Source organism: Poromitra crassiceps (assembly GCF_964638095.1).
Source record: "Poromitra crassiceps genome assembly, chromosome: 9".
NCBI lineage: Eukaryota > Metazoa > Chordata > Actinopteri > Beryciformes > Melamphaidae > Poromitra > Poromitra crassiceps.
Window position 1 is genome coordinate 42,288,219 of NC_139630.1, and position 12,500 is coordinate 42,300,718.

Here is a 12,500-nt window from a genome sequence, read left to right on the forward strand (position 1 = left end):
TGTTAAACCCATTACTACCCAAACCAAGAGTGCAATATCACATGAAGTGTGTGTGTTTGCCTATCTATCTGTATGTTGGTAGATTTATCTGTGTGTGTGTGTGTGTGTGTGTGTGTGTGTGTGTGTGTGTGTGTGTGTGTGTGTGTGTGTGTGTGTGTGTGTGTGTGTGTGTGTGTGTGTGTGTGTGTGTGTGTGCGTGCGTGCGTCTGTGTGTGTGTGTGTATGTGTGTGTGTGTGTGTGTGTGTGTGTTTCTGCTAGACAGGAAATGTGAACCATGTGTATGTTTAGCGTTCTGTACTTTAAAATCAACAAGCTTGTCATTCGGTCTGAAACAAATGTGCTTTTACTATGGGAACAACACAGTCCTACCACTTGATGTATCCATTGATGTGTGTATTTGTGTGGCATGTGTCTCCATGCAGGGCTGTTCCCGGCGGTGTTGAACCTGGCGACCATGGCCGACGTCACGGCTAACGCCACCTGTGGCTCCGTGCGCCCAGAGATGTTCTGTAAGCTGGTAGAACATGTGCCAGGTCAGCCTGTTAGAAACCCACAGTGTCGCACCTGCAACCAAAAGAGCACCAAACCATTCGGTAAGAAACACATGCACGTACGCACGCACCCACTACAGCCTCTGAAAGAGAGTCAACCTATGGAGATGTGCTGATGCTGTACTGGAGAGAGAAAAGTTGCCCACTAAAGTTGGGCTTGTAGAAAGAAAACATAAAGGGTCTAATACTGTACAGGGGCTTTCAAAGTCTGAGCCTGTCAGCCTCCCCTCAGACAAAGCTTGCTTATGTTATTTGGTCCCATAGACACTCAGCAATTGAGCCAGGATAGCCTGATATTACTGTTTGACATAACTTCAGACTACAGCAAATGCATTAAAAAGGTCTGTCTGAAAGCATTTATTAGTTTCTGACTCCGGGCAAGTGGGAAAAACTGTCAAATTTCCCCAAATGACTATATCTCTGAACTCTTTAAAGGCCCATTCCGTAACTTCTGACTCTTACTGACACCGGTGGCCATTAGAGTAACTGCAGGCAGCCTGTGCTCGCACTGGTGCACGTGCACTGTACTCGTACTAGCTCAGCACTGCCTGGCCAAAACAGAGACAGCATAGGTTGGTTGCTTTGTAACATTATCTGATAAAAGTTACTTGAAAAGGGCAACCTGGACAAATTCTCGGGATGGATTCTGGACAAATTAGCGGACGTTATTGTGGTGTGGTCAGTCACATTGCTGCTGTTTGGCCAGATGGGCTTCACAAGATAAATCTTTTCTCTTTTTCTGTGCGCACTTTTTACTGGACTCTGTGTTGTTGCAGCCTTGCAGGTTATTTGCTGACATTTGTTGACTGCATTAGCTAACGTAACGTTAGCCTGTGTATATCTTCTTCTTTGCTGGTTATTTACTGGCTGAAGCACTGAGAGGCAGCTGCAGGCTCGTGAACGCACAGAAACGTCACATCCGCGCGATTTCCCTCAAAACCTCGGTCAGAGAGGAGGCTAAAGCTTAATTTATACTTATTAGAAAGTGTCACTATGTGACGTAGTCAGTGACAGTAGAAATGTCACTAGGTAGCAGACACTGCTCGTCGACACTTGAAAGTGTCGACTCAAGTCCTCATTTCTGTCGCCGACGGTTTCAAAAGTGTCGCCAGACCAAGCAGACCAAGCATAAATTAAGTCTGCTCATAGAATTCAGCACAGCACAGGAATGGATGAACACAGAGATACGTAGGGCTGGGTATCATTCAAAATTTTTCGATATCGATACCGTTTCGATACTTTGATTTCGATACCGGTTCCTGAACGATACTTTTTTCGATACCAATTTTTAGAAAAATCCATTTTAACAAAAATAAAACTGCATTACACATTGACAATTATGATACAAATCTTTAGTTTTTTTCAAGTTTTACAGCAGAAAAAAAACCTACTGTATTTAACATAACTTTAAGTTGTCTAAACTTATTGCTGTCCCTACAAAAAAATATTGGAGTACTACAAAGGAAATAAATGTAAAACAAATAAATCAGTGCAATAGTTTTCAGTGCAAAACGGAGAGTTGCAAATGAGTGTTTAATATTCACTGATGCAACAGAACGCTATTCTTGTCCAAACTGATGAGATGGCTCCACTTCATGCATGGAAGACAATAGTTGAGCATTGACTAGCCTATCAATAATGGCACAAAGTGAATCCCATTTATATTCAACAAACTATCATGACATCAGCGTTTGTTAACGAGTTTCTAAAAATACATAATGGGCGATAACTGCCCGCTTGCATATAACGTTAACACTAATTAATTGAACATCTAAAGCGCGCGTTGCAGATCAGTGTTTAATGCTCACTGCTGCAACAGAACGTCATTCTTGTCAAAACTGATGAGACAGCTCGACTTCATGCATGGAAGACAATAGTTGAGCATTGACTAGCCTATCAATATAGCCTTAATGGCACAAAGTGAATTGCATTTACATTCAACAAACTATCATGACATCAGCGTTTGTTAACGAGTTGCTAAAAATACACAATGCCCGCTTGCGCATAACTTTACCGCGCCAATTAATTAAACAATCTAATGCTAGATACATCTCACAGCCAGACTGTCAGACTGAGGGATCTGATAACCGCTAATCAACAACAACTTGCGGTAAGCGGACCCACCTCTCGATTATTTCTCTTGTCTGTCGAAAAACCAGTCCCAGCTCCACTTGTCTCCGCACCGCACGCTGCCTGCCTCAACAAACACACACCGGCTAAAGTGGGCGTAACTTTCCCTGCATGCTTCTACATGACAGCCAATCACCAGCCGTATTAGAGCGTGGTGTGCAAGCATGTCGCATGCTTATAGGCTCAATGACACTGTTTTGTTTTGGTATCGAAAATTGGTATCGATTGACAAGGGAGGCTTCGATACCCCTTAGTATCGATGTTTTTATTTCGGTGCCAAGTAAGTATCGAAACTCGATACCCAGCCCTAGAGATACGTGGCTGGTCAAGTTACGTTACGGAGCATTCACTCATTGGTAATAAAAAACACTTTATGCACTTCCCAAATCTTACATACCAAAATCACACACATTTAGGCTATGCTATGTGATCTCCTTTTGATAACTAATGTAATAACTTGTGTAATATTATTTCACTGACCAATGGGTAAAATTCCTTTTACAGAATGAACTGGGAAGGAGAAAGCGAACAGAGAGGGGGAAAACATTCTCTCTCTCCAGGATTTTTTTTTCTTTTTGCCTCCTCTGTTCATTTACAATGGGACATTTCTGTTCTACAGCTTGTCTCTGTCTCACATCACATCTCAGTGAGGGCAGAGTGTGAGAGAGGAAGGGAGGAAGGATAGCAGTGCTGAAAAGGGAAGAGCAGAAGACAGGGGAAACCTGCAGAACAAGCCTTACTAAATTATATATCTTCTTCATCCCGTTAGCAGTTGCCATGGTTTTTAAACGAGTAGGAGATGTCAACCATAAGTAGCCTGATGATTGACAGCTGCCAGTCAAGCTGAAAAACCTTGTCTTCTGGCTCTCTTCTGTTGTCTTTTGGTTGTCCTCTCGTTCTCCAGAGTGTAAACCCCAACTATACACAGTTGTCGCCAAGTGGTGCGATCTGCAGCAACATCCTCCAGGTCCCCGGGGCAGATCTTTCACTTCCACATGTTATACATGTGACCTGTCTCTTCCATTAAAGCTACTGAGTGGAGTCCCAGCACCCAGGATTAGATTCTACGGGTATGGGGAGATTGTTCCCGATTCAGATACATAAAATAAAGTGAAAGGAAACCTCTTGTTCTTTGGTTCACACACCAGTGGTTCCCAACCTCCCAAGTGGGGTCACCTGGAATTCAAATGGGGTCACCTGAAATTTCGAACACAATTTAAAACTACCAAAGAGGATTAGTGCCGCATGTGAAAAAGTTATTTGAGTTCTGAGAATAAAGTCAGAATTCTGGAAAAAAGTTAGAATTCTGAGTTTAAGAATTCTGAAAACAAGAAAAAGTCAGAATTCTGAGATTAGAGTAAAAAATCAGAGAAAAAAAATCAGCATTCAGATTTTAATGTCAGAATTCTGAGAAAGAAGTCAGCATACTGTTACATGTGACATCATTGATGAGGTCACTGATGATATTACCGATGTACTGAAATTTGAATGTCTGGGGTCCAAGCCAAAAAAGGTTGAACCCCTGGAGCCGAGTGCACCAGCTGGGCGTAAAAAAAGTAGGTCTTAACTCTTACGCCGGTCTTAGCTACGCCCGACGTTGTGATTTGAATGTACACCGAGTGCACCAAGCCTGACTTAACATGGTCGTAGCTGCACCCGGTCTTTAGGCTGCGGACGTGCGCGTTCACGTGAATACGTGCTTGTTGCCAAGCAACACACTTCTCTCAGATGAGCTCGAGACAGCTGACAGACAGCTCCAACTCAGCTCAAACTTATAGAGTTGTATTCAAAGCATAGAAACGTTCTCACAGCTAAATTTAACAGCACCAACACAAACAAACAGAAACAAGATGCATGGAATTTGATCACAAGTGCAATCAGTACTGAATGCAATGGCAGACTGCGCACTGCAAGTCAGGAAGAAATGGGAAGATCTTCCGACGCATCAGCTTTTAAAAACCCGCCGACGAGCGGAGGTCCTGCGCCCAAAACGTCCATTTACAGCACATAGCCTATCGATATTTTTGGAGAAGATTCCCCCGCATCACAGGACTGAACGGCAGTGACAGCACAGAGCTGTCAGTCCAGACAGCGCAGATCAAGATGAGACAGCTGTCAGTGAGTATGCCTTGGGTGTAACTTTTACGCCTGCTCCATACCAGATGTAAAAGTTACACCCAGGCGCAGCGCATACAGGGCTTAAGACTACATGACTACACGCCAGCTGGTGCACTGGGCTCCTGGAGCCGCGTGCACCAGCTGGGCGTAAAAAAGTAGGTCTTAACTGTTACGCCGGTCTTAGCTACGCCCGACGTTGTGATTTGAATTTACACCGAGTGCACCAAGCCTGACTTACCATGGTCGTAGCTGCGCCCGGTCTTTAGGCTGCGGACGTGCGCGTTCACGTGAATACGTGCTTGTTGCCAAGCAACACACTTCTCTCAGACGAGCACGAGACAGCTGACAGACAGCTCCAACTCAGCTCAGACTTATAGAGTTGTATTCAAAGCGTAGAAACGTTCTCACAGCTCAATTTAACAGCGCCAACACAAAAACAGAATCACAAGTGCAATCAGTAATGAATGTGATGGCGGACTGCGCACTGCGGGCAGTTGAGAAGTCAGGAAGAAATGGGAAGATCTTCCGACGCATCGGCTTTTAAAAACCCGCCGACGAGCGGAGGTCCTGCGCACAAAACGTCCATTTACAGCACATATCGATCGATATTTTTGGAGAAGATTCCCCCGCATCACAGGACTGAACAGCACATAGCTGTCAGTCCCGACAGCGCAGATCAAGATGAGACAGCTGCTAGTCAGTGTATGGGTACGCATTGGGTGTAACTTTTACGCCTGCTCCATACCAGACGTAAAAGTTACACCCAGGCGCAGCGCATACAGGGCTTAAGACTACATGGTGCACTCGTCATAAACTTGAGTTGGTCGTAACTTTGAGTTCTACGTCGGACGTAGCGTTACACCCACGTACGCCCAGCTGGTGCACTGGGCTCCAGGTGTACACAGTGAAACTTTAGCTTTTTCTTCCAGGTGAAGGCCTTGGATGCTTCAAACTGTGTGACTGGAGAGGGAGATGTTCTTCTCCGACACAAGCTGGAGGACATATTGAGGTCTCACATGAATTTTAGATAATTAAAGTTTGAATAGAATGAGTCAAACTGACACTATGTTCTTGCTGTGTGTGTGTGTGTGTGTGTGTGTGTGTGTGTGTGTGTGTGTGTGTGTGTGTGTGTGTGTGTGTCTGTGTGTCTGTGTGTGTCTGCGTGCGTGCGTGTGTGTCCACAGAGCGTCACCCAATAGAATATGCCATCGATGGGACCAATCGTTGGTGGCAGAGCCCCTCTATCAAGAATGGAATGCAATACCACTATGTGACTGTCACACTCGACTTGAAACAGGTACACACACACACACACACACACACACACACACACACACACACACACACACACACACACACACACACTTTCCGTCACTGAGAGGTCTTTCTTTGCGCTGTCAGATGACTGAGTCAGCAAGCCTCCCCACCTGTCTCTCTGTCTGTCTGTCTGTCTGCATGTCTGTCTGCTTCATCTGCTGCCTGGAACTGAAATTACAACCAGTTTTACACGGACGTGCTCCTGGGGCGTTTATTTATTTATTTATTTGTTTGTTTGTTTTTGTTTTTTATAGAAATGGCCCATCTCCTCGCTGATGGTCTCGTGCTGATGTAGCATCAGTATTACAAGACTGTTTGCATACAATGCGTCATCGCAGGATACATGAATTAGAACTAATTACTACAAATTACTACAAAGCAAGATTAGTGGTTTAGCGAGGTAACTTCAGGTTTAAACCTGGTTTGGCCGTACTACAAAGCAAGTTAACTTCTTACCGACATATATTTCCATAGCAACTTATGCTTCACACTTAACCTGGTCCGCAGCAGGTTAAGTTGCAAGGATAAGATTAAACCTTAAATACACTGCCCACCAACCAATCGAATCAGCAGTTTGGAAAAATGGCCAACCCCTTTCTGGACGAGTTTCCCATCTAGGAAGGAGCACGAATTGTAATGTTGAATGAGTAATATTAATCAATGTTAATGTTAATCAAGGACTAAAGCCTTGCACTTGTTGGCTATTTTAATTAAGCCCTACTTACCACTTTGGAATATGTTTTTATATATTCATTTTTGTGCTCAAGTAGCCTAGATACGTTGTTTGATCCCGCTGATCGATTGCAGCTGAATAGTGAGTGGAGAAATATCACTAAACCGGCATAAAAAGGTTACATAAACGTCTCCAAAGCCCACAGTGCCGTGTGCGCAACGGAGCTGAGACTGACGTTGGTTTGGAATTGAAATGGTCATAGCCTACATGCTGGAATACCCTACTACATCTAAGCAATTTAATATGGGATCACCTGCACACAGGCGATCCCATATTAAGATGATTCATATCTAGGCGACTCCTGCATTTTGCAGCTGCAACTGTGTTGCTTTTGGCCTGTATGATGTGATTGAACTTCATATTTCCAGCATCATTATATGAAATATGGAGATATGCGACTCTGCTGACATTACAATAGCCATGTGACCACAAAATAGGCTATTTTTTATCAATGAAATCTATGCCCGCACGTACCGTGTCGATTCTGTTCAGAAGCATTTTTTTATTGTATTATCATTCTTTTTTTTATTGATTAGCCTATAGGAATTATTCAATCAGTCATTGAGCCTAAATGGTCTATACGGATTTTGGACTGAGATAGATTACACATTGCTTCCACAAAAGACTGTAGATAGAGAGCTGTAGATAGCCTACGAAACCGCTCTTCAAATAAATTACTTGTGTGGATAAAAGTGGTCACTTTAGACAGTCATTCGGGAACAGTAATAATATCCAACGCAGATTTTTATTTGCGGTTTCATAGAATGAGGAAATAGGCGTGTCTGGCGCTGTAGGAGTTGGAGCAGTCCATATTGCATTGTGATTGGCAGTTGTTAAAAACCACGCCTCTTTTGCGGGCACGAGCTCCAGTGCACGGGCATTTTCATGTGCACGCGCTGTCAGCTTGATTAGAAAAACCTGGTTCGAGTTAACGAGTGCCAATCGACGTTCGTAGTACAAGTTAACTACAATCGAGCTGATCTGGTTTAGACAAACCAGATCAAGGGACAGATCCTGGATCTTCTAATACAACATTCGTAGTACAGGCCTCTGATTTGTTGTCCCAACGGAACATAATAAGAAATGAGATGAATTCACTGCTCAGACAATGCACTGAATGTCTCATACATCTTAAACGCCAGAAACATGACTTTGAAGATGCTCCCCCTAGCAGATCACTAGCTATGAGTCTCAGATCCTGCAAGAACTTTGCCAATATAACATCCATCAAATCAGCACAGATCCAGGTGACAGATCCCACGCAAATCAACAACAGTTTGGCGCTTTCTTTTCTAATCTTTTGCAGCTCTGAGGTATCACCTGATTCTTCTAAGTCTGACTCTTTTTTTTACTAACCTTCATTTACCCAAGCTATCTCCTAATGAAGATTTCCCTTTGGAGAAACCAATATCTTTGTCTGGATTGGAAGACACATTACATACTATGAACAAAGGCCAATTTTAATGGGATTTCCCCTGAATTTTTATTAACTTTCTGGGCCCAACTTGGTCCTTTGATTCTCAAAATGATTAATTATACACTAAATATTGGTTCTTTCTCCAGGGATGTGAACACTGCAATAATCACCCTGCTCTTGCAAAAAAAGGCAAAGATCCCAATGATTGTTCTAATTATCGCCCTCTCTCTCTCCTGAATGCTGATATCAAATGATTTGCTAAAGTGCTGGCCCCGCCTCCGACTGGAGGCCCTTATGATCAAACTCATTCACCCGGACCAAACTGGTTTTATCAAATCCTGATTAGCGTCAGACAATATCCAAAGGCTTTGACACATAATTGATTGATCTTCCGAGATGGAGATGTCGGTGGCCCGTATGCATGGCCCTAAATGAGAAAATATGACCGCGTGGACTGGAGTGCATTTGTTGAAGCCGTGCGGGGGGACCGTGCAGGGGGACCGTGCAGGGGGACCGTGCAGGGGGACCATGGACATCTCCATGATAGCTAGGTTGCATTTGTCTTTTTTAGTTTTTTGCTTGTTTGTTGTGTGGTGGAGACTGTCCACTCATTGTTCCTGCCTGGGTTAATATGTGGAAGAGCTGGTAGGGATGTTGCTGATGGAGAGACTGTTTCGTTTAGGAACGTGCTGAAACAGATCATTATGTAGATATCATGGGAATAATGAGTGGGAGAGGCTGAAAGACCAAGGTTCATGAGTAGATGCCAGTCGCCTAATTATTCTAAAGGTTACAAACATTCACAAAAAGCATAAATAGCTTATAAAAGTGTAGAGACTGTGACTGTAGAGAGATGGAGAGAGAGAGAGAGGGGGGGGGAGGTGAGTTTTATTTTCATTTTTTTCGCCATCCATCACAGGATATAGTTATGTATGTGGACAGGAAGTGGAGCAGCGGCCATCTTGACATGTTAATGACTTCAGGCCCATCAATCACACCTGTCACCACCATGGTATGGCCCCTGAATATACAGTATACACACTCCTACTGTCCTGGACACGGACACGGATAGGCACACACACACACACACACACACACACACACACACACACACACACACACACACACACACACACACACACACACACACACACACACACACACACACACACACACACACACACACACACACACACACACACACACACACACACACACTCTCTCTCCCTCTCTCTCTCTCTCTCTCTCTCTCTCTCTCTCATGCTGTTCCACACACAAACATTCACAGAACTACAGAAAAATGAACAATAACTGGAAATCAGCACTGCAAAAAAGAAGAAGCTGTTAAAAAGAAATACAGGCAGAAGCCCCGATGGACCAGACAGAAGCCCCGATGGACCAGAATCCAGTGCAGTTTTAGTTTTTACTTTTTTCCAGCTGTTTCTCTGCTATCCATATTGTCTTCTTCACTTTCTTTTGCTTTAACAGAAGCACAAGCCCTTATGAACAAAGTATTTACTTGTTCAAAATGCAATTTTACAATATAGAAGAAAAAAAAAACTTCAAAAACAAAAAAAGATTTATAATAAGTATTGAAACTATTTAATATAGCTTAAACTTTAAATATTGTGTCAACGGAACTTCAGATTTCAAGGTTTCAAAAATATCAAGTGGTAGTAAATGATCTATGCACTTAGTTTGCACTGTTTTAACATGTTGTTTTTTGCAGTCACACAGCTGTCTTTGCCTCAAGTTAACATTAAATGGTCCATTGGGTCCGAGGTGTTGTCAGACTTGACAGTTATTTCCTTGTTTCCTGTGCCAGACCTTGGATCGTTTCTATGACATTGTGTACTTACTTTGAGCAAAACAAGAGAAGGAGGCGGAACTAGTTACTTAACAGGCCCAACAGCAGCCCGTTTAGGTTTGAAGTACAGGAAGTCGATACCCATTCCTACAAGCCTTTGGGGTGCCCATCGCATGTCTACATATCTCTTGTTTGTATCTGCTTACCTGTAACATTCAAGATGTGTGTTATTATTATTATTATTATTATTAAGTCTGCTCCTCTAACCTCGACCCTGCTGCCTCCGTGATTTGAGCTCATACTGTGAAGTTCATGCACGATGAGGTTAGGCGCGCTTCTACCCAAGCAGCCCAGCAGGCTGGTCCGCTGCTCTCAGAGGACTTGACTCTGATGAAGACACACTGTCGAAACATTAGTCAATAAAGAAACCTGTATACACTTGATCCGTGTGCTCCAGTCTCCTTTTGGATATTCATCTGAAGCCTCACTAAAACTGTGAAGTTCACATTGGTTTGAAACAAGGTTCAGTTCACTTACAATCCAGGAAGTTTCTTTTCTGCAATGTTCAAATCCTGTATAATGAAAACATTTGGACAAGAGAAGGCTTTCATATCCAATCTATTAAGGAGAGGCAGAGAATGATTGTTCTATTATCAAGTGAATCACAGTTTCCATTTACATTTTGCATTGATTGAAGTAAGAGTGAATAGACCTCGGGCCTGATTTGTGTTTGATTGTCTGTGAACTCCATGCCATTTCGTGTGTGTGTGTGTGTGTGTGTGTGTGTGTGTGTGTGTGTGTGCGTCTCTATCAGTCCACCAGAAAGCTATTTACTCTCCAGTGCACTGAATTTCCCTTGCGACCACATAGTCATCTCACTCAGAAAATGACAGAATGCTTGCTTGCGTGTGTGTGTGTGTGTGTGTGTGCGTGCATGCGTGCGTGCGTGCGTTTGTGGGTTTAGGTGTAGGTGTAGGTGTGTGTGTGTGTGCGTGTGTGTGTGCGTTTGTGGGTTTAGGTGTAGGTGTAGGTGTGTGTGCATGTGTGTGGTTATCATCTCTGACATCACCACCCTCATTTCCTCTCTTGTTATCGTTGTGACTCTCTGGACGGAAAGACCCAATAATGAAAAAGAGAGAGAGAGAGAGAGATGTGCCTGTCTGTGTGTGTGTGTGTGTGTGTGTGTGTGTGTGTGTGTGTGTGTGTATGTGTATGCACGCGCCGTGTGTGCGCATGCATGCATGTGTGTGTTTGTGAGAGAGAGAGAGTATGTTTTATTGTTCTTTATTCTTTGTCACCTGAAAACTGACCGAGACTTGTTGAAAGGAGTTTATAATATATTATAAAACGGCTCTCTCAAATCAAGCAATCTGATTGGCTCACAGCTGTGGTACCATTCACACACACACACACACACACACACACACACACACACACACATATATATATATATATATATATATACACACACACACACACACACACACACACACACACACACACACACACACACACACACACACACACACAATTATGTTGTTACAAAAAGGAAAAAGGTTGAATGTAACCTTACGTCTCCCTACTTGTCTTGACTTGATCGTGTGCCTTACTCACTTAGGTGCTTGTACGTTAACTAGTAGGGGTAAGGATTTATTAACTGAAACATCTGCTGGACTGAACCCAATGTAATTTTAATCTATGTACTTTAACTTTGTTGGTCTAATGTTTAACAGTAGCTCAGGCCAAAGCAAGGATGTGGGAGAGATTGCAGCATCTGGTGTTTTTTTGCAGACTAAGACCTGTTTAAAAGCTTATGGCCAAAGTATTACCAAGTCTGAGAGAGAGAGAGAGAGAGAGAGAGAGAGAGAGAGTGTGTGTGTGTATGTGTTGGAGGGGACAGACATGGAGACAGACTCAAAGAGGGTGGATTTTAATTGACTGTTCTCTCTCTCTCTCACCCACACACGCACGTGTGTGTGTGTCACACACACACACACACACACACACACACACACACACGCACGCACGCACGCACGCACACACACACACACACACACACACACAGAGGCCATTCCCCTATAGCCTACCTACACAGTCTGTTTCTTCCAGAGGCCCTGTCGCTATGTGCTGCACACTCCACAGTGTTTGAGCCAGGCTCTGCTCTATATGCATAAAGCACCAAACACCTCTTTTACCCCCGTTTCATTTCATTTCATTTGATTTTTGAGGCAATTGTGTGAACTCTCAGAGCTGTCAAGAGTCTGCCGTTCAAAATAGGATCCAGAGTCTCTCTCTCCCCCAACTTTTACTGTGGCAGCTGGGCGGAATACTAGAACAATGTTGCGATGAGACACACCGCCTGTATGTGCCTGGCCTGCACTGAGTCTGTATGTGCCTGGCCTGCACTGAGTCTGTATGTGTCTGGC

General features: G+C 43.6%; 1 protein-coding gene across 1 annotated transcript in view; it reads left to right on the forward strand.

Moving 5' to 3' along the window:
* lama2 (laminin, alpha 2) overlaps positions 1 to 12,500 on the forward strand; it is a gene marked incomplete at its 5' end in the record, with an annotated part of 265,649 nt that overhangs the window by 54,352 nt on the left and 198,797 nt on the right. Inside the window, 2 exon segments of the mRNA XM_083643211.1 lie at positions 424 to 594; positions 5,985 to 6,097. Coding sequence (XP_083499337.1) covers positions 424 to 594; positions 5,985 to 6,097 — 284 coding nt within the window.